Source organism: Microtus pennsylvanicus, chromosome 22 (genome assembly GCF_037038515.1).
Source record: "Microtus pennsylvanicus isolate mMicPen1 chromosome 22, mMicPen1.hap1, whole genome shotgun sequence".
In the NCBI taxonomy this organism is placed as follows: Eukaryota; Metazoa; Chordata; class Mammalia; order Rodentia; family Cricetidae; genus Microtus; species Microtus pennsylvanicus.
Window position 1 is genome coordinate 2,647,862 of NC_134600.1, and position 23,480 is coordinate 2,671,341.

General features: G+C 44.3%; 1 protein-coding gene across 8 annotated transcripts in view; it reads left to right on the forward strand.

Moving 5' to 3' along the window:
• Satb2 (SATB homeobox 2) overlaps positions 1-23,480 on the forward strand; it is a 176,212-nt gene that overhangs the window by 93,107 nt on the left and 59,625 nt on the right. For all 8 annotated transcript variants that reach the window (XR_012908804.1, XM_075955937.1, XM_075955934.1 and 5 more), the window contains one exon: positions 8,364-8,836. Coding sequence is in view for 7 of the 8 variants with exons in the window: in XM_075955937.1 (XP_075812052.1) it covers positions 8,364-8,836 (473 nt within the window). In the remaining variant the exon portion in view is untranslated. The remainder of the gene's footprint in view (positions 1-8,363; positions 8,837-23,480) is intronic.

Consider the following 23,480-nt stretch of genomic DNA (forward strand, 5'->3'; position numbering starts at 1 on the left):
CATCTACATTTACAGGACATTTGGAATGATCGGTGCTATCAAACTGCTTAGAGCCAGGATAACTGTGTCACCAGGGAGGGGGCGGGGCTGTGTGGGCAGTAAAGTGGACAGTGATCACTTTTTCCGTGGACCTTAATGGGTCCTGCGAGCTTGCACTGCCAAAGAAACAGAGGCGTCCACATCCCGGCTGCTTTATAGCAGATGTGTATGTTCTAGAGAACTTAATACGGGGAGAGGAAGTTGATAATAAGTGGAAAATTCACCTAAGGAAAGCCAGCATACGGCGTTATCACAGGCCTGCCTGGTACCCCTCGCTCACAGGGCCATTTTATTGGGAGTTAACAAGTTGGCTCTGGATGTCTTGCTTGAGGCAGAGACCTTGCAAACGAATTCCCAACCCTGAGACAAATTCTGTACAACAAATTTAGAGAAAAGGAAAAAAAAAATCTGTAGACTTGGTAGTCCTAAGAGACGTAGCCTCTCCACCCCACCCCCACCCGCCTTTACCCTTTGGCTCTTTCAGACTCCTAAATATTTTCTTTAATTATATTTAGTCAGCTCTTCTTCTCCGGTTGTTGGTTTTGATGGTGTGGGATTGTATTTGACGGATGGAGGCCCCTTTGTGTTTGTCTGTTATGTTGACCGAATCTGGCTTCCAAATAGTAAATTGACTTGTATTTACAGTTATTGACCAGGAGATAATAAATCAGAAATACTTAAAAGATAGGCATATTCAATATTGGTCCACGGGACACGTTTTTTTTTTCATTATGTTTACGTTTTTAAAAGAGCTACATACAGCAGAAGACTTCAGGGGGACAGTAGAGCTGTTAATACTTGTCCCAGCTCAGAGAGAGGAGCCAAAATAAATACCAGATTTAACCACACGAAATTGCCAGTTTTGGAAGGCCAAAATCATTGCCTGATTGCCCACTTCATGAAGTCAGTCTTATGTGAATTCGCTCTGATTGCCTGGGGCCTTAGGGTGTTTGTTACCATGTCATGTGTGTACCGCACATCTGACTTATTGTTGGCTGTTTCAATTGAACACTTTCTGTGTACACAATTTACCAATGGCGCTTGCTTCTTCTCTCCCTCATTGGTCAGGTGGGACACAAGCTGATGACCTTCATATTGGGGCAAAACTCTTCAGGATGCAAATAAAACAAGGGGCTTATCATCATGTATTTTTACATCTCCAATGAGTAGTTTAATTGCTAAGGAACTGACAAGGTAGACATTAAAAGGAGCTTTTGTTTTTCATAGAAAGTCACAGTCATAGGCGGAGGTTCTACGTCCACCTGTGTGCACCAAGTAGGTAATTTATCAAAAGCAAAAATGCAGGTGGAGCTTTTCCTTAAGTTAAAATTATTTGGTATTGTGCATCTAGGGACTGGCATGATTCTTGGCCGACAATCATTGATTAATAAATATTTTCATCTCAACTAAAATGAAGAAGAAAGGACGAATAATCTTTCATTAGTGATTAATTAACTCAGCTATTGGTCTTGCTGTCTCTTTTGACCTGACCAGCTTTGCAGGCTGTGTCACCTCGGAAGGCTCTGCAGAACACACGTGGACCCTCATGCATGGCTCATGAAATCCACCTGGCCACCAATTCACACGTGTAAATACTTGTCACAAGCCTTGTGTGCACACTCGTAGGTCCCGCCAAAAGCAGGATTTGCAGAAGGAAGTTTGTTCGTTAGCTCTGCTTCTAACCCTAAAATCTAGTAATAAGTGTGTGCCAGCTTGGACGGTGTAGCTTCAGCTACAGACCGCAGGCACCAGGAGCCTGGAAATGCCACTTTTCCAGCTCTCTCACCTGCTTTTGAGTTTTCTGAGCTTCATCTTCCTCTATAAGCTGGAGCTGTTTTTATTTAGGCTTCACAGTTTTGGGGAACCAAACAACGATAGGGTTTAGAATGAACCCTCAGCCGGATGCAGATGGCAGGGCCTGCTGGTACCCGAGGCCCTAACACTTTCCAAGTGTTGCACTGGCTTTACAGACTGGGAAATTTCTGGGCCTCATGTGTCTTGTTTCTAAACAAGATTTGCTAGGGGGCCAGCAAGAGGGCTCAGCGGATGAAGGGCTTGCTCCCACACCTGGCGATCTGAGATGAGTCTATGGGATCCGCAAGGTAGAAGGAGAGAGCTGGCTGCTCCAGGTTGTCCTCTGACCTCCACATGCATGCCCTGCTCTCCTCCACATCAATAAATCTAATAATTAAAAGAAAAAAAACCCATCAAAAATACTCGTGAAACATCCAGGCAGTGAGTGTGTCACTTCAAGTTAAGCAAAAAAAAAAAAAAAAAAAAAAAAAAGAAAAAGAAAAGAAAAAGGAAAGAAAATCCAAATCAACAATAATAAAGGCTAGTTTTGATTGCCTTCACGATTTGTTTATTCTAATCATGCTAGAGCTATAGTGCTAGCTATTTGGAGTGCCCAGGATGAACCCATGTCTGTGTCACCTCTGTGAAATCACTTGCAGAGAGCTTCTGAGGGCTTTAAGAGGCATTGAGAGGGTCTGTTTGTTTGTTTGGTTTTTCCCTTATATTCTTTTGCCCAGGGTGTCCAAATGAGGTTCTGGGGAATACCAGAGTGTTATCTTATTAAGGAATCCATTAGCACCCACTCATGCTAATCTGTTCACATTTGCATAAGCATCTTAATGGCTTAAAGAAAAATCCATAGGCCAGAGATTCTGGAAGTTTCTCCATGCAAAACCTTTTACCCAGTTCATTGCTTTTTTTTGCCCACTGTAACTATGGGCAGATTCCAGGGCCAATTCACAAGGCAACTGTATTAGGTTTGCCTTGAGATATCCCTCAAGGGCTGGCCCCAAATTCATGGCGATCCTTCTGCCTCAGCCTCCTGAGCACTAGCAATGCAGGTGTAATTCACTGTGTTTAGTGAATAAGGTTATTTTAAATCTCCTTCCTACTCTGTTTGAAAGAAAGAAAGAAAAGAAAGAGAGAGAGAGAGAGAGAGAGAGAGAGAGAGAGAAAGAAAGAAAAACCCAAGACATTGACCAGCTACTTTAAAGGATTCTACAGGATGCATATTGGCCAAGAAAGTGGATTTATTGTTTTCCATGCGGAAAACTGAAACTTAAATGTACTCGTATCGCATTTCTCCGAATTTTACTCTTCCAAAAGTTTCCATTTCTCTTTGTGTTCACGGGTGTGCACGTGGAAGTTGGATAACAGTGCGCTGGCAATTGTTGCCTTCCTCCTACCACGTGGACCCAGAGGATCGAACTCAGGTTGTCAGGCTTGGTGGCAGACACCTTTACCCGCTTAGCCTTCTTGCCAGCCCTATAACTTTGGTCGTAGAATTGTGGGGTTTTTATCATTGCATCCTCGTTCTGTGTTATCACCTTCCACTTCAAGGAATTGCATACGAACTCTGGTGTTAAAGGCGGGCGTTCTTGGCATGCGGGCTGGCTTTGCTGTGTAGCCGAGCATGGCCTTAATGTCCTGTACTTCCTTTCCCACCTCCGAGAGCTTGGACGCGGCTGCGCAGCTCCACCACACCCTGCTCAGCATATGAACTTGTAAGCCTCGTTTGGAGAAACTGAGCAGTAGTATCATGCTTGTGTGTGTCACGGGGCCAACGATTCCATGGGGTAGTGAGTTATTTTAAAGTAAAGGAATTACGTTTTCCAAGTTGGTATCCATGGAAGAGTTATGCAAACACAAGGAAGAGGTTCTTTTGGGAGACAGAAGGCGTTGGTTAGAATGTCTTAGTTAAAAATGTCAGATAAGAAGGTTTATCTGTCAGTCACAATTATACAAGTGTTTTCTGAGATGTATAATATTAATTTAACAAACATCTTAATGATATTGAACTTTGAAATTTTACTCCTAGAATTTTAAGATAAAGGTTTTCCTAAGATAAGAATAAGGTATAGGGCTGGACAAATGGCTCAAAAGTTAAGAACACTGGCTGTCCTTCTAGAGGATCCAGGTTCTGTTCCCAGCACCCACTCTAGTTCCAAGGCATCCAAAGCCCTCTTCTGGCCTTTGTAGGCACCAAGAATGCATGTCGCACACAGAGATACCTGCAGGCAAAACACGCACACATAAAATAAAAATAAGTAAGCCTCAGGAAAAAAAAATTATGTCCGTGGAATCTACTATTTCTTGAAGTCTCCCAACCAATAAAAAATATATTATTCAGTATATTCTTCTTGAATATAGCTTTTAAAACCAGGTTTAATCAGAGTTTCTTCAACAAAAATATAATGGTCAATGAATATAAAACTATAGGGGAAATTCTGATTGCTCATATACGTTAAAAATATAATTAAAGTTCAATAAGATGATAGCCTTTCTATTAGGAATTAGAGAAAAACAGAATTCAGCAATCAGATTTAGTAGGAGGAAGCAGCATCAGATTAGAGCACAGATTACACAGTGGCATCCTCTTATAAACAGACATGCCAAAGCAGACACAACATGGTGTGATCATCCTTGAGCTTAGACTGCTTGAGTTCAGTCCCCATGACCGTCCCTCACCATCTTCCTGTGTGCCGTGTATACGGAAGGATCTCACTTGAGTATCTGCCAGCCCACAGGCCTGAAGTGTGTGGCCGTCAGTGGCCATGTGAAGCTGATGAGAGACATGAGCTCATTCAGCGTCCATCACCTTCCTTCATGGTAGGAGACATTAGCGATGAAACATGAAGGCATGGGGAAGTGGTCACATACCTGCCGAATTGCTGTGGTAGGATGCAGACCTGGCTTGTGGCTGTGAAGCCCCTGCTCGCAGCCGTTACACCACACCCCACTTCCAACATCTGGAAAGATTTGACTTAGAGTTTCCAGAAAGTGAATCAGGTGCCAGACTATTGGCCTGTAAGCCTTTATGCTCTCCTTTCCCCCTCTTTTGCATGCATATATTCTGTATGTATAATATATGCTTCAATATTTTCTAATAATTTAACATATATATGTTTACCACAAATTTGTTGTTACTTTATTCTAAGCAACTGTGCTATATAGCCTGAAAACTATTTGTTGATATCCCCCAGCCGATTAGAAGTGGAGTCTCCCTAAATATAGCTTTTAAATATTAGGCTCAATCAGTTTCTTCAAAAAATAACCCAACCAAACAAACAAAAACAATATGATGGTCAATTCTTGGCAATAGTTTCTGGCTATGGTGCAGTTGCTTGGAATACAGTAGTAGCTGGGACAAATGTCTTTTGTTCATGATGAGGATGACCTCGGGGAAGAGAGTATCTCTCTGTGCCCTTTGGTAGAATGTGATACCGAGGGCCTTGTGAGAGGCCTCTGATGCCCGTGGGTGGTAATACTGTTTAATAATGTTGACTGTCACTGGCCTTGCCCTGCAGTCGCTGAGTCTCTGAACTCTCAGGAACCCAGAGCAGACCTCAGGTCTAACCCCTACACTAGACGGCCCCTGGCTGCACCCTCCCTTGAACTCACAGAGATCCGCCTGCCTCTGCCTCCAGAGTGCTGGGATAAAGGCGTGCACCACCAAATGTGGCTGCAGATCTGGGGGCTCTTAATGATAGATGTTATTATGTGTAAACTTAAAGCAATATGCGCTCATTATTTTGGTTCATCATACAAACTCCTATAGGTTTTATTGATTTCTTATATTTACATGTCATTTACATGTATTTACATATATAATCATAACTAGATCTGTAATTTTTTTAAATTAAAGTTGTCATGTAGCTATAGCATGCAACAGTGAACTCATTCAAGGGTAGTAAGTCTTTAAAAAAGAAAAACGCTAAACGTTTGGATAATTAGCTCTTGGAGGGTGATTCTCTGTGTTTTGGGTAGGAAAATGGGGATAAAAGTTTGTTAAGGACTTGGGAGTGATTTAAAATTTGAATTCATCATGACTTTGACTGGATTTGGAAACAGCACAATCAAACCAGTGAATCAGACATTTACCTGAAACCAAGTGTCTGTGTCCGTGAAGCGTAGCTTTCCTCTGGAGGTAGTTCATGCTCTTCACATCCTCTTTCAATAAAGACGCGGTGGTCGTTCTCCCGCCAGGGGAAGCCCTATTGGGTTACCTTATCAGAAGGCTCGTAGCCCTTGGCCTGGTTCAGACTTAAGGCCGTGTACTTTAAAGTTTAATTAATACAATGATTGGAAAATGCCTGCCTTCAGAGAAGGTTAAAGCAGTTTGTTTGCCTTGAACTTTCTGCAGGAAAGGTGGTGTGGCAACCAAATGAAATTACGTTCAAAGACGAAGTAAGACATGAAAGAAATTTGAAGTAAACTTTTGGCTTATTTGGTAATTCCTAGGAAAACTGAACAAAAGTTTGGTTCTTTAGAAGAAGAAAAAAAATGCTGTATATATAGAAATATGATCCTAAAATAGGCCAGTCACCTTACTTCCTCCAAGAAACTCTGGAAACACACAAAGCTTTCGGACATGGACTAATAATGGCCAGTATCCACTTACATTTTGATGTGCTGTTTTATGTCCACAATAATTTTAAAGTCACATTAGGAAGGTATTAATTTAGAGGAAAACCCAACTTTCTTCCACTTTTTGATTGATTTTCTTTAGACTGTTTATGTGTCTCTCTGTTTCCCAGCCATTGCCATAACCATCTAAATTCTCTTAGTCTCTATATTTTTTTACTTACTCCTTACACTAAATTCTTTCAGTATAGCAAACTACAAATGCTACATTAATGGTAAAAAGCAGTTCTTTTGAGAAGTTTTTCCTGGGGATAGAGAGATGACTCAGGGGTTAATAACACCTAGTTTTGCAGAGGTCCTTTATTCTGTTTCCAGCAGCTGACTGCTTGGAACTTTGCCTTTGACTTCTGTGTGTATCTGAGCTCACAGCCACATACCCACCTACATATACACAATTAAAGACAATGAAAATAAATCTTAAAAGAGTGTTTTTCCTGCAGGTAAATAGTTCTGATTTCCAGCATGTAACCACCCCAAATAATGCTTGTTGAATTTACCTTTAATGGATTTTTGGTGGAGATGGCTGCCTTGGAACATTCTTTGTATATCAGGGCAGCCTTGAACTTACAGTGATCTCCACCTGAGCTGCTATACCGAACTTCTTTTGAAGGTTTTTGCAAAATTATCTCTAATATTTGAAGTCATAAGTCAGGCTTACTAAGGCTGCATGGAAATTCGTTTTCAAACACACTCTCAAGGTGACACCTGCAAGCCAACACTTGTAACAGCAACAGCTGAGTTGTTCCAGTCTTGGATGTTTGCTTCAAATAAAACTGTTGTGGGCAACAAAGTACAGTAGTGCGGGGAACTGAACCCAGGTCTGCGGGGAGAGCGCCAGTGCTCTTAACTGCAGAGCCATCTCTGCAGCCTCACAGAGCGTAGGTAAGGCAGTGGTCCCACCCCTGTCCAGATGACTGATACCATCACTTGACTTGAGCATCTGTGAGGCAGTCTCTCCCTTTACTCTTTCAAGGTTATTCTTTAAAGCTTTAGTCATCTCTGCACTAGATAGATAGATGATAGATAGATAGATAGATAGATAGATAGATAGATAGACAGATGATAGATGGATAGATAAATAGATAGATGGATGGATAGATAGGTAGATGGATGATAGATGGATGGATGGATAGATGGATGGATAGATAGATAGATAGATAGATAGATAGATAGATAGATAGATAACCTGCAGCAGGAAAGAGTCTTATCTAATGTCCTGTCAAGGTGATGTGATTTTTCTGGGGAGTGTTAAAATATCTATTTCCAAAAGAAGATAGCAAACGAGGAGATAATGCGTATGTGGTGGGTAGTCCACAGAGTCCACAGACGTCTCCAGCATTCTGCAGCAGGGCTGTCACGTGATCAGTAGGCACTCTGCCGCTAAGCTGTATCCCTGGCGCACGCCCGGTGGAGAATAAGAAGGTGGCTAGCTCGGCAGGCAACATTGCCCTTGCTGTCTGTTCTCCCCGCAACTCTGAACTGTTCTCTTAGCCACCGACTGTAGACTAGAGCGGTAGGGGTTTTGTCACTAACATTGTTTATGGAGAATGATCGCAGGGCGTAGCGATGTCTGGGACTTTAGAATTGGATTGACTGGTTGTTGTTGTTTTTTTTTTTTGCCTTGGCTAGTCTAGGAAATGCTTATTTTTTTTGTTTTTGGTTTTTTTTTCACAAGGTCTTCATTTTCATATCTTTTATGAAAAATATCTATTAGTATAATGATTAAGTTAAACCTAGCTCATTCTTTCTTTGCAGTTTTTCTGACTTTTGTTGAAAATATTAGTATGGTAAATGTAGCAGATACATAGCAATTCGGTACTCTATATATTAGCAATAAATTATAACCATGAAAATAATGGTGAATTTTTGTTTGTCTCTCTTAACAGTGGAAAGAGTGGAGCGAGAGAACCTTTCAGACTATTGTGTTCTGGGCCAGCGTCCAATGCATTTACCAAATATGAACCAGCTGGCATCCCTGGGAAAAACCAACGAACAGTCTCCTCATAGCCAAATCCACCACAGCACTCCCATACGAAACCAAGTGCCCGCCTTGCAGCCCATCATGAGCCCCGGGCTCCTCTCACCCCAGCTCAGTCCGCAGCTCGTCAGGCAGCAGATAGCCATGGCCCATCTGATCAACCAACAGATCGCCGTCAGCCGGCTCCTGGCTCACCAGCACCCTCAAGCCATCAACCAGCAGTTCCTGAACCATCCCCCCATCCCCAGAGCAGTGAAGCCAGAGCCGACTAACTCCTCTGTGGAGGTCTCTCCCGATATCTACCAGCAAGTCAGAGACGAGCTGAAGAGGGCCAGCGTGTCCCAGGCTGTCTTCGCCAGAGTGGCGTTCAACCGCACACAGGTACAGTTAACGCCGCTCTTCCTAGGGACTAAGAGTCAGTGTAAAGAGCCGGGCAGTGGTGGCACACGCCTTTAATCCCAGCACCCGGGAGGCAGAGGCAGGATCTCTGAGTCTGAGGCCAGCCTGGTCTACAAGAGCTAGTTCCAGGACAGGCTCCAAAGTTACAGAGAAACCCTGTCTCAAAAACAAAACAAAACAAAGAGGGTAAGGAAGAAATGTGACATGTCTTCACCTCTTAGTAATGTCTTCAGAATGTTTTATGGAGATGAGGAGTTTTGAACTTTAAAGCCACAGGTCCTCTGTGGGAATGTACCATGACTCAAGATGCAACCTTTGATCCTAGGAAGTCTTTGGCTTTTCCTCTTATTACAGCAGGTGGCTAGGACGGCCAGTTAGGAGACTGCTCTGAGGAACTGGCAGGAGTGTGGGGAAGAGCCCAATAAGACCCGCAGCAGGAGAGAGGAGGGTAGCTCGAGAAGCATGCTGGGAGTAGAATTGTGGCTAGGGTGTTAGCGGGCAGATCCAGGGGATGCAGTAACAGTGGTGGCGGCAACAGTGGGGCTTGATCCCGGTGACTCCCAGCGAAGGTATAGTTAAGAGAAACAGCCCGGGAGACGCCGCAGGGGTGGCTGAGAAAGGCCACGGTGATTGTTTTTACTTTCGAAAGACTGGCAGATTTCTTAGGAAGACTGGCAGTGAACATCGAAGCTGTAAGTTTGGCACTGAAAACAGTGGGTAGGGATAGACCAAGAGATTGGAAGTGTTACAGAGCCCGGGATTTAAGCTGGAGGAGGAAGGGGAACGGATGTGATGGCTTGACAGAGGCCATCCTGGTGTCAGGCTTCCCAAGGAGTTGTGCTGTTTCGGGAGGTCAGGGGAATACTAGGAGGTGTTTTGTTGGAGGAAGTACGTCACTGTGGGTGGAGTTTGAGGGTTGATAGCTTCCTGTTTTCTTTCTCTGCTTACCTGCGTGTTCCTGAAAATGTAAATCTTCCGGTTCCTGCCAGATCCCACATCTTTCCTGCCATGTAGGCTTATAAACCATTTAGCGTCTCCCTCATTTGCATTTGTTCCGAGTTTGATCACAGAACTAGAGAAGTAGCTAATGCAGGTAGTAACCAGGCGGAGGGAGGAAATGGCAGCAGGGTCCTTCAGTGGCCCTGGAGTCACAGAGAGGGAGGTGATCACAAGAGGGAAGAAAGGCCAGAACAAGAGTTCTCAACCTGTGGGGCATGACCCCCTGGGGTCCCTTGTCAGGTCTCCTGCACATTGGATGTTTCCATTACAATCCATACCAGCAGCAAAATTGCAGTTAAGAAGCAGCAATCCTTGTTTGGTTGGGGGTCACCACACATGAAGAAGTGTATCCAAGGGAAGCAGCCTTAGGAAGGTTGGGAACCACTGCTCTAAAGACTCACACATGGGGGGAAAGTCAAGATGTACGGAGAAAGAGAAGCTTGACCTTATGTCCGAGGATTTGGCCAGGTGTCAGTTGGTAGGGAGCCCTCTGCCTCCTATTTCTGAGAATCGGTTTCTCGCAGTGGTGAGGACAGGAGCGGCGCTCCAGGGTTAAGGTGCCACTCAGTGCCAGGGTGCAGAAGCAGGTTGCTTTTTCAAAAGCAAGCGTTAAAAAGGCAGCCAGGAGCACAGGAACAGCTTGATGGGAGTCAACTTAAGACACGAGGTGGTTTTTAGCCTCAGATTGAATTAAGGAACATGAACCAGAAATGGAGTCGTTGATTGTGGTTAAACAGTTGCTGGCTGGGGCTGTTGGGGTTCCCTATTCATGTGTTTGTTATGCAGAAGGACAGAGGTGGAATCTCAAGCTCCCTTGGCGCATAGCTACCTTGTACATTCTACTCACGGTAGAGCCTGTTCCCATCACTTGGAAAATGCATTCGGGGGAGACCCACATAGGTTTCATCCATCTTCTTGTGACTTAAAAGACTCAGGCCGCACTTTCGTGTTCATGGTTACCTAGGCTGGAGAACAATCTTGTTGCCCATCACTGAAAATACGAAGTGGAGGGATATGTCTATCTTCTGCGGTTCTTTTTTCTGTCATCTGTGCTCATGAATCGACATTTCATGCCCAGCCAGCATTTGATTGCCTAGTTATGTGCACAGCTCTTTTTGGCTAAGGATAAAATCGAGAGCGTAGCTGTACCGCTTTGGATTTTCACAGCGGAATGCAGTCTACATTCTGCCCAAATAGCGCGAAGCGTGGGAGAAGACCCCCAGTGAGTCAAGACCACAGACAGATGTAGTGAGAGGGTCTGCTGTGTCAAGGCACCGGATTCCTGGAGCTCCGCCTCCTCCTGAGGAATCCTCCACATCTCTTTGTCAGGATTCAAGGTTTTTCCTTGGCGTTGCCACCTTCGAAGGGCCGGGCTTTATAAAGGTCTAATTGAAGCACAGAACACGTTTTATTATTTTCTCCCCCATGCCATTAAATTTGTAAGAGGGCTACACCCAGAAAGAAACATTCCCTTTCAGTCAGCACGAGCTTTGAGTTCACGGGCCAGCCTTGAGGATATCAAATGGAAACCACATAGGGACGCAGGAGTGTTTCCTCTTTAAATCCTGCTTTTAATTTGGGAAAGCTTTTCATCCCTCTGGGATCATAACCTGTTGTATATAAGCCCAGCCTAATCAGGGTAGATGGTATTGACAGAGTGTGAACTCGCGCGGGAGGTCAGCAGGCAGATTGTTTCTGCTCCACGTCCTGCGGTCCCACTAGCAGCACAAATGGGCAGCTGGTTTCGCCAGCTGTATTGTTAAATGGGAGACAAGGTGTAGTCTGCCCCATGAAACCAGCCATGGGTTTTCCAAATGGGGAGCCTTTTCTGAGTGGAACCAGACACTTCTGGGTGCTAGAGTAGCTCGCCAGGTAAAATTCATGGCAAAAGTGGCTGATGGCATAGTAACCCTTTTCCAGAAGGCAGGTTAACTTCTTGACTGTACAGAGCCAGAACCATTCCTGTTGACAGGCATCTGCAGACGTCATCCGTGGCTGCTCTCTTGATGGGTAGCATCTTCTCACGTGTCTGAGTATTTTACAGAACTCACTGGCTTCTCCAGGACTCATTCTGTTATTCTCTCTAATAAAAAGGGCCGTGTCACATGACAGCTTGTGTCCCTGGATGTCTGTTTGAAGGTTTAGCAAAAAGTCTTAACTAGTTTGTGTGTGTGTGGGTGTGCAGAAACCAAAATAGCCTGCAATCACTCAGCAGTCCATCAAGACTGTAAACATGGAAACCTTGTCTGCCTGCTTCCAAGACTTCCAGATGAAAACCTCACGCCGATGGTGGATGGTATTGGAGAACTATATGTTATTGGAGGAAACTTGCTCATTACCTTAGATGCTGATGCATTTGCTGTTTGATATTTTTTTTAAGTTACTACATAGTGATAGGTGTTACCCTGGGATTTTCATCCACAAATGCTGTTATGATACTGTATGGTCTGTTCTCACTGTTGCTCCCCTGCTGTCTTCCTGTGCACCTAGCCCTCTCCCACCCCTGCAGGCTTTCAGTACACTTTAGTTTTGCTACATAGGCCTTTCAGAGTCATTTATGCATCTGTCTGGTAACAACTTGCTTTGCTTCTAGTTTGGGAACTAGATAACCCCTTTGTAGTTTTCTTTTTACCGTCTTTTGTTATCATTTGTACATTTTCCTTCTCGTTCACCAACAAAACGTCTGCCATTTAAACTAAGAGTAAGCAAGTTGAGTTCATCGTCCGCACAAGGGACTTAGGACGCATTTATGTCAGTATTTATGTATTTATGTATGACGCACTTATGGCGTTAGTGCCGGGACGTGAACTCTCCAGCATGGCATGAGGCTGCTAGAGTGTGAACACAGGGCACACAGTAGCGTCGCATCTGTGCAAGTCTTTTGGAAGAAGTGGTTAGTCCTGCTTGGCGTGCTATTTTATAGCCAAAGGGACCACAGGAGAACCCTGAGCTGGCAGCCATAACTGTGTGCTTACCTGCCCGCCTTAAGCACCTTCTCTTGCGGCCTCTGTAGGGCCGCAGAGGCAGGCAAACACCCTTGCTTAGTTTGTGTTTCCCCACACCCAGGCCTGTACTTCCGGTGCGGTTCTTCATTCGCAGGACTGTCCTCAGGCCCCTCGATGTTGGCACAGAGCTGGAAGCACTTAGCCAGTGTGTGGCAGGAACCACGGCGACAGCCCACTGCTTCCCTCCTTGTGAGGGAGATCTCTCTGGCACTCCAGAGCTCTCTGTATAATCTGCTCCAACGTGGCTTGAGTTTTGTCTTCCCTCGCTGTCTCCTACCACTCTCCCTTGGAAGCATTTTACCCCTAAAGCTCTCTAGAATCTTTGTCTCGGGGTTGTGGCCCATGCCTTTTGGTCTTGCCATGCGAGCAGAGGCTTGAGTAGAGCATAGCATCAGAATGGTGCCCGTCCATCCCACAAAGCAACCGCCATGTGCCGTATGAGGCTGGCATGGCTGTGTCCTCGCTTGGGTGTTTGAACACGTCATCGTCGTTATTTGAAATACGAAGCCTGGTAGGTCCTCGGTTCGCTGAATGGAGAATAGCATTATTGAGACTGACTTCGGGATATTGAACCAGGCGTTGGGGGGCACTGAGATGAGGAATGAGAGACCCTGAATATGAGCAGGAATGAGATCCGGGAGAGAAATGGGGCTTGAAACCTTAGGAGTTAGTCCTACCACTGTTGCCCGGGATGGGAAGCAGCCTTTCTGGTCTGAGCTGTGACACACATCAAGTGGCTTTGTCCCTTGGCCCTGCCCCTCTCTAGGGCTCTGTCACAGGTGCAGACAGTGCCTGTGAAATAGTCATTTCTGTCCGGGTCTGAGTTCTGCGCCCGTGTCTTCTCCTGCGTCTGGAACCTGAATTCATCCTAGGTTGGCCCCTTTTTCTCTCATTAGGTCTGTAGACATGAGGTAGGTCACTTGGTGATCTGCTGCATTTGTATCTTCGCCTCTTTAATGTGGGATTGGAAATCCTAATTATAAGCATTCTTTTTTCTTTATTAAAGTATAGACTTGAAAACATTGATCAGAGACAAATGTATGATAAAAGGCTTATAGCAATGTTTTAAGACTTAATATTACTGGTGTCCACTGACCTGTAAGAAGTAAAGTCTCATTAAATATGTACAGTGACTTTTACTTAATAGGTAAGCTATTCTCTGATTTATTTAAAAAAAATCCAATGACCTATATATTCATATGTTCAAAAATCCCCATTTCCTAACATGGCTTCTCCTCCGAGACCTTCCTTCCGTCTGAGCAGATCTGTTAAATGAAGTAGAGGAAGCTTTTCTCCAAACTAGGGTAAATTCAGTGGAACGGCTGTACTGCCACACGTGCCTGGAGCAGGAGAATGCCAGAAAGGGGGAATGGGGTGACCCTCTCATCCTTCTCTCCTCTTCCCTTCCCACTGGCCACAGAGTGCAGGGGCACCCTCCACAGGGAGAGCAATGAGACCTTTGCCCCTTTTGGCAGTGAGGCTTCATTCAGGTTTGTTGCTCATGTAGGCTTGTCCGTTTTCTTCTCCTCGAGCAGAGAGCGTGAGGTAAGGCTTGCTGAGCTGAACCGTGGGAGCACACTCCTGGTAAAAGACAGGATGTGTGTGATAACAGTGTGCTCTGTCAGAAGAAGGGGGGTCTCATCCGGTGTCCCGCCTTTCAGTTCAGTGAAAATACACAGGCATTTATCAGAGAGGCCTCACTGGCAAGGCCGTGTGTGTGCCCTGGTCTTATCTGATGGAGAACAGGACTCCCACAATCCTGAATCTGTGGGGACTCACTCATTTGATCAACCTGTCCTCATCTGACTACATTCTATCTATCTATCTATCTATCTATCTATCTATCTATCTATCTATCTATCTATCTATCATTTGTCTGTCCGTCTGTCTCTCCGTCCGTCTATCTATCTATCCATCTATTATCTATTATCTATCTATCTATCTATCTATCTATCTATCTATCTATCTATCTATCTATCATCTTTCTATCTACCTATCATCTATCTATCTATCCATCTATCTGTTCGTCTATCTATCATCTATCATCTGTCCGTCTGTCTATCTATCTATCTATCTATCTATCTATCTATCATCTGTCTATCTATCTACTATCTATCTATCTATCTATCTATCTATCTATCTATCTATCTATCTATCTAGCAGGAAAAGGAAATCCACTGTTTACTCTGCAAAGCTACATCATTTGAAGGAACTTAAGACCAGGGTCATAAATACAATTTATGAAGTCACTCAGCAACTGGAGAATGTTTTCAGCAGATTGGAAAATGAGATTGAATGATGTATCAGAAAATTTGGCAGGAAGGCCAGCTGCTGAACATGCAAACGCCATTGTATGAAATGGCGTGGAATTTGATTGAAGCTTTGTTTACACAGTGTTTGGAATATATGCATGCCCCAAACTGTTAGGGTTACATTTCTAAGAACTTGCTAAAAATTAGGATTTGAGGCAGCACAGTCGGAATGAGACAGGAGATGGCTAAAGGAAACTCTTAGCTACAGATTCTCAGGAGTCTGAGTCACTTCAGGAGGAGACAATAATTGCCTTTTAATTTCATTGTTTGAGTTACGAATATTGTTAGCCAGAGACGGGCATAATTTAATTATACATTGCCATTTTATATTTGTGTAAAACTTTACCTCCAAGATAGGCATGCTCATTGTCAGCTGACAGAGTGTCAGCCAGGATCATTTCTCAGTATCTTGTTGAGATCGGAGCTCTTTGCAAGTCCAGGACCACAATGTAAATGTAGGGTCTTGACTCCATGGTCCAGTGAACTGGTTATAAAATAACAAGGGCCCACGTGAGAGACAGGAAGTCCACTTCTGAGAGGTGGGCTGTAAATGTCAAATGTTGCAGATCAGGCATGAACCCGTTATTGAGTTTTGGAGTAAATAATATGTCCTCTTTTGATGTCGGAACATTAAATTAATAAAGTAGGCAGAGGTGGCCTTGCTTACTTCATAAAATAGGTCTTTCATTTCAAAATCACTGGCTTGAATTCTCAGATTGAAAGATTGCAATAATATTAATGTGTCCCAAGATAGCAGTGTCTCAGAGTTATTGGATGGTGGGGGGCGGGGGGCTCTCTAGATAGCTATCTTCCTTTAACACCTTCTGTACATATAAGGGTATTGTCAATTAGCACCTCTTAGGCAACCTCATCCAAAAGGCCTGGACTGGTCAGCTCAAGGACTAAACTGTACAGGCTCCAAGCTTGCTTTGTCTGTGCCTTCGGTAAAAGGGAGGTCGATTTGGTAAATAGGAAACCTCACAACTCAACCTCCATCCCGAGTCTACCTGAGATAGAACATATATGTAACAGAAGAGGGGAAGGTTTGCTTTTTCTCTCCATCTTTTACAAAACAGAGAATCAGGGCAAGCCAACATGGTGTCCACTGTCCTGTCTGTTCCTCCTACCCCTGACCAGTGGCTTTACAAGTTAATCACTGGATACATTATAGTCAATTCAAATGATCTATATTTGAATTAAAAATTCAAATTTCCTATGGCTAGGAAATACAACATTCCATTTTGGGTGATAATTTTTAAGTCATTTTTCACCATTGTCAAACAAGGACTGGTCCTCTCATTTCACAGAGGATCGTCATCTTCAATATCTGTATTTCTGGTGTGAGCATCCGTTGTAGTCTCTCACCAACCTTTAAAGTCATAGATCAGATTTTACAGGTTTGTAACGATTTCACTGAGGCCATGGGAATGCTAGTCTTTAGTTCTTATTATTCATATCTTGTATGACTGTTCAGTTAATAAGCATTAAATCAGTATGTTCAAGGTATCTTCCTTCCTTGGCTGTTGATTGTAATGAGGTCCAGTTGGCTAGGGGTTGCGTGCGTGTTTGTTCAAATCAAGTGCACAAACTCTTTGAACCCAGAAATGCTGCAACATGAATGTAACTGTATCCATTTGGAATCAGTTGGAGATGTCCAGGCAATTTCAATCTCTTTATAATTTTTTGTGCCAAAAATGAGCACTATAGTTTATAGCATCTACTGAACTCCTTGGCACTGGGTAAATCATGGCTGGGAGACACACGCTTGTACATACATCATGCTTGGCCCCAGCTCTATGGATTGCTAAAGCACAGTCTTAATGAAAAAGAAAAAAGACCCTTATAAAATCATATTCATTCTGCAATTGAACCACTTTGGTGTTTATAGACTTCCAGTTCTTTAGAAAGGTTGGTTCTGATCTATGAAATCAGCCTTATAGTCCACTACTATGACCCAAGATTACATAATGACAGCACTTAAGAATTATTTTAAATCGCTTCCATGTTGCATATGGGCCAGGCGGTGGTGGCGCACACCTTAAACCCCAGCATCAGGTACCATGGCCAAGTCTTGTTGAGTGCACTGGGAAGGTTTCTCATGACACAAGTATTTAATTTATAAACCGCAGGCCTAAGGTGTATGATGTAATTATAAGTGGAGTTTACATGTCGCGAAATCTCAGTTTCCGCGATTGCTCTTGGTAGGTTGAATGAAAGGATCTTGAGTGCCTCGTGAGTTAGGCTTTCAATACGTGGCCGGCGAGGGCCTGCTGTAGACTCTCCCCCCAAGATAAGACTCTCCCAGAGCTGTAAAGAATAAGTGTTTTATTAAAGGTCTGGATTCTCCTCACCACCAGGTCACGGCCAAGCACAGAATAGAATCAGCCCCCAATGACCTTCTATGATGGGAGAGAGATAGTTTTTATAGTGGCCAGTGTGAACGATGGTGGTTGGTACAGATGTGAGACCAAATTAGTCCTGCTCACCTCAGTCCAAAGGAGGCCGGTATATGTGCACAGACCAAGCCTCTGAGTTCCTCGAGTGGCATGTCTCTGGCCTGTCAACTTTTAGCTGTCAACTTTTGTAAATGCGTTTTTATTTGCAGAGTACATTAATTCCCTTTAGATGTTCAGTTCCATCTAACCCGTCCCACAAAATATGACATTCATAGGCTGTCTCTCTCAATAAAGAGATACTGTAATAAAAGAGAGATTTTATTAAACTAATGCAATAACGACACTTTCTTTGAGGATCTAGCCCATCATTTTTAATAATAAAAATCAGATTGCCATTGTTGTGCCCAGTGTGCGTTTTATTCAAATCAGACTAAGTACTCTGGCTTCCTGGCTTTAGCAGAGCTCTGGGAGTTGGGGGCGGGGTGAACATTTTCAGCATTTACACAAATGAATTTCAGCAGCCAGAATCACGGTACAGTTGTCGATTATGGGAAACCTGTTCTATTGGCAAACAGGGAGCTATGCCTAGGGAGCATCTAGAAGAAAACGGGATGAGGGAAACAACTTCCCGGGGTAGGTCGCTCTTAATTGGTGGATGCTAGGACGATCCACTGGCCTGCCGCTGCCTTCAGCGCTCTCTCTAACTCCTCGGGAATCTCTGATACATTATAAGCTTGCTATGTGGGATCAGACTAGAAGCTGGACTTTACCTGGCTTCTTAGGGTACCAGTGATAATTGGTTGCATAACAACAACAACAACAACAACAGTCACAATAATATTCTCCTATTCTCCTGTTACCTGAGCCATCAGAACTGTGTGACAGTTAAGGTTGATGAAAGGGATAGTGGACTATAAGCAACATAGAGCAGCCCCTTCCCTTCCTCGCTGCGTTCTAGGGGAGTGGCCATAAGCAGGTCATCCTCCAGAGAGAGTGGACGAGCGGCCCAAGTCCCTGGCAGAGCCTCCTCTGGAAAATGGGAGTGAGCGTACGGATTTCTGAAATCTCACTCTTGGCCACAACATCTTCTGTTGTAAGGACGATGCCCTTGTATGCACATATTTTCAGACTCGCTGTGATGTCTTCTTTAATCGTACATTTTCAAAGGTGACATCACTTGATCTCTGAAAAGGTTTGTCATTAAATGCGCCGTGTAATTGACTCACCTACCTTGGTCTAGCTTCAGTCTGCGAATGACTAAAACACGCTATGTTCTCTGACGATGCCAGGCTGCATGTTCCTAAAACGCAGGGACTATAGGGTTTCTCGCGGGTGCACGGCTCAGCAGCACACGTGAAGGGCAGATGCAACCTCCTCACATCTGCCCCTTATCACATAGGAGCCCAGAGCTTACAGACTCTTTGCTACGTGGTCAGCGAGTTGCTGTTGGGATTGTTACCTCTGTCTGTTGCAATAACACCGTGAACACCGCAAGTTGGCTGTTTTTTTTTTTTGTCTCCTGTTTCAACGGCCACGAGCAGCCATGTATGTAATTTATAGAAATGGAAATGGCCTCCAGCTAGTTTGACTCTTAGAGAAAACACCAGGCTTCGGCCCCTCCGCTCTCCCCCTACACACCTGGTGTATATCACTTTAAAAAATAAATTATGCCTCATTAAATTACAATTAAGAGGCATCACGATCATTTGTTTTTCTGGAAGGAAGATGTTTTGCATATTGAAAGCCTAATTTGTTGCAGGTGACAGAAAGGCTGAGCAGATTATCTAATATCGCTTCATTTGGGGTCGATGTCTGTTGCATGGTGTGCGCCTACGCCAGTGCCTCCAGATCTCACCCATGTGTACGGTCGTCATCTTCACGTCTGAGGGTCTCATGCCTCTTGTTCTTGTTCCTTTGTTCCCCACTTGAGAGAGCAGACTCCCCTTGGTTGTCTGGAGAAAGCCTGGTCTCGTTTCTCTTCAGATGGGTTTTCGCAGACCTTCCCCTTCCTGGCTGTACCATTAAGGTTCCACGCAGGTGCTACTTTCCTTTGAAGCTTCAGCTAGATCCAATTTCACCCCCTCCACCAAAGCCATCCCCCTCCAGCCCCACAGCCAGCGAATCTTCTCCTGATTTTGAACCAAGATGGTGCTTGCTGTGTTTTGAATTTATGACGTTTCCCCCTCCCCCTTTTCCCTTATTTCTCCACTCTTCTCCCCCATGTCCTCCTCTCCTCCTTCCTTTCCTCTCCCCTGCTCTCTTCCCCTTCTCTCCCTTCCCCATCTTTCTTCTGTGTTCCTACTTAGGATGGGTCTCCCTGTATGACCCAGGCACTGCTCTGACCTCATGGTCCTCCTGCCTCTGCTGGGACCACTGGTGGACATGCCTGCACCAGCACACCCAGCCAGCGTCTTTTCCGGTGCGCTGTGTGCTCCTATAAACCCTTCCTGCCACTGTGTAGAAAACTCTTTGCAAGCAGGTTCTCTCTCTGTTCATTCTTTTTGCCTCCCCCTGGGCTTTTTACCAAGTCATCACTGAGAAAGGAATTAATGGAGCTGCTGTTCTTTGCAGCAGGCGCACTGGGTTTGGGAGTTTCCTAGGCAGCCGAGTGGAGATATCTGGCTTATGGTTCCTACGACCATTGTAGCCTAACTATAGAAAGTGTCAAAACCTTGCAAACTACATGTAAGGCCGATCTGTTCAGCTCCAGCCTTTTGTGACTTTAAAAATCACCAGGTGGGAGAGAGAGCGTGACTACAGATGTCAGGTGACAGGGGCCAGGAAAGCAGGATGCCTGAATCCTCCCATAGCCAGCCCCCCCGACTTGCCCTATGGGGGTCGGGACAGTCCTGAAACCTAGTCCATGCAGGTGCGTGTTGTGTCACAGGGTTGAGGGCCTACTTGAGCAGGTGCCTGCACACAGAAGCAAAAGCTGTATCAGTTGGTTAGGTGTTGAAACAGTCAGCGACAGAAAGTAGAATTCATTCTCGGTGTTACTGAGAAATGCTGTTTTACCACAGACAACATAAGATCACAATTTTTTTCTTTCTTTCTTTTCTTTCTTTCTTTCTTTCTTTCTTTCTTTTTTTTTTTTTTGAGACAGGGTTTCTCTTTAGCTTTGGAGCCTGTCCTGGAACTAGCTCTTGTAGACCAGGCTGGCCTCGAACTCACAAAGATCCACCTGCCTCTGCCTCCCGAGTGCTGGGATTAAAGGTGTGTGCCACCACCTCCCGGCCACAAATTTCTTAAACTTTAAAAATCACCTCAATTTCTTCCTTTTATCTTTGATGACAGCCTGTATTACCAGGCGAGCCAGACTGCGTGATACAATTGTTGTTTTGTACTTTGAATTATTTTGATTTTACTGAGCTCCTTCCCAGACCTGTCTATTCTCCTGGAGCTGGCAATGGCCTGAAACTCTTGTAAACTCCCCCATTGATGAGCCAGGGCAAGCACCCTCTGAGGCGCTCTTTGCCTAAATTTCTTTATTCTGGTGATTTGGAACCCAAGACCTCATGTGACAGGCATGGGTACTCTGTGTTAGCCTATGTCTGCGCCCTGGCAGGCAATAATGTTTCTTTAGGCAACAATGTTTCTTTGAGCAACAATGTTTCTTTGGGCAACAATGTTTCTTTGAGCAACAATGTTTCTTTGGGCAACAATGTTTCTTTGGCAACAATGTTTCTTTTTTGTCTTGCCTAAAGTAGTCTGATACCACCAAGGAAACTGTGTGTCTCCATGGAGAAGGTTCTATTGCCCACAATGAGCAAATACCTACTGGCCATTTTACTCAACAGTGGCAGTATGTTTTAATATAATTACTGATATGAAACTTTAATAAGCAATATCCTGGTTAATTTATTAATTTCCTTTCACGACCGTCCTGTTGATAGGAGTGCATCTTTTTTTCCCCTTCCAGAGCCCAGGTGTCGCAGCACATTTTCTATACCTCGAGCTGCATAATGGCAGTGTCCAAGTGACGCCTCCTGCTTGGCTGCTTGATAATTAGAATGCCAGATGACATAGTCGGAGAGGCCTTAGAAATATTTATGTGAGATAAATTATTAATTTGTGTTCCATTCAAGACAGAGTCAATATGATAAACATTTATTCATCTTGATAATTAGCGGGCGGTGGGGGTGGTTTGTGTGGATGTGGGAGTTAGGCTATGGATTGTGTGTGTATGTGTGTGTGTGTTTGTGTGTGTATGTCTGTGTATATGTGTATGTTTGTGTGTATGTGTGTATATTTGTGTATGTTTGAGTGTGTATATGTGTGTGTATGTTTGTGTATGTGTGTATTTTAAGCTAACATATTTTCACACGTGTGCCTACAGAATTTAGACAACACTTTTAAAAACCTTAGCTTATAATAGTTACAGGTGAGCAAATAACCAGTGTAAAAAAACGTCAGAACCAAACATCAAAGGTCTTGTGTGCTCCAGTTAGTCACTTTCAATTGAGACTGCCCTGTCCTGCGTGAAAAGAATGTCCTTTGGGAACACTGCCACGCCGGTGAGAGTTGGCACAATGCTGTAACTTGCTGGGCGCCACACAGGAAGGGAAGGTGGCCCTGGCCAAGCCTGTGTATTTGAGACTGTGTCTGCATTCAGGTGAATGACTCAGTAGAAGCCTGTAAGCTACCATGTACTTAAGACCCAAACGCCGTGAGCCTTTGACTCGGGCAGGGATACTGAGCAGCAGCCATCCTCCAGGGGACTCTGTATGTGCTCCCCGAGAGATGGGTGAATTTGTGTGACATATGACAGATGCAGAAGAAGGATCCTCTGCAAGAAACTAACAAAAAACACTCCCTACTTTTTAAAGACTTCTTTTTAGTTGTTGGGGGACTTATAAACATAGTTTTTGGTTATGGCGCTCAAGAATAGGGTTTTTGATATCACTTTCAAATGTAAGAAGCCTTTGCTGTAATACACTGTGTGACTCATGGAAATAGCTTCATGGAGGAAGAATAAGTTAATCTCTGCCTTTGAGTAATTTTGAATTATAATCATAGCGGATATCTCCATGATACCCGAAAACACTTTTATTATAATACCGAAGGTAGGTTGGAGAGAGAGAGGAGAGGAGAGGAGAGGAGAGGAGAGGAGAGGAGAGGAGAATGGGGGAGGACAGGCGCGGGACGGGTGGGAGAAAAGCCACTCCTTCTTTCTGTGCATGACTCATCATGAAAGAAAGCTCAGAAAATATCTGAGTGCTGTATCGACTTTGGGACCTGGAAGCAATTTCAAAATCCACTTCCTTTTCTCATATTAATTTAGAGATTCTTGTAAAACAGAGAATCTTTGAAGCAAATCCATTATGAATATATTTCAGGTTGCTCATTTAAAATGGGAAGTAGGGCAACCCGAGGCACAACCGACTCTTAGTTCCAGAAAGGGAATGGATTCCCGGGCTGCGTCACGCTTTCCTGGAAGACGAGCACCTCGCTTGTCTTCTCGAGGCATGCCACGAGACCTGGATTCCCTTCCCATCACTGTAGCAGTGGGGATTTTTACACACACACACCACCTACCTCACTCCCTCCTTGAGCACATATGTGTGTGCTCACATACCAAACCACACACAGCCACACGTACACACTCGCGTGGCGTGGCGTGTTTTATCCTTGTTTACATGCTGACCTCAAACAGGCGACACTGTGTGCTGTGTTTCCATATGTACTTCCTCCAAGTTTGAGGATTCCTTTAACCAAAGTAAGGGTGACCTCCAAGTCCAGGGCTAGCATAGGTTCCTTATGGTATAGTTGTTTAATGTGGGTCAAAAATGATTCGGTTTATTTATGTGTGTATGTATGCATGTGCACATGTGTGTGCATGTGTGTGCGTATGTGGGGTTCAGAGGAGAGCTTGTAGTTCTCTCCTCCTCTCATGGAAGCCCCAGGAATTGAACCG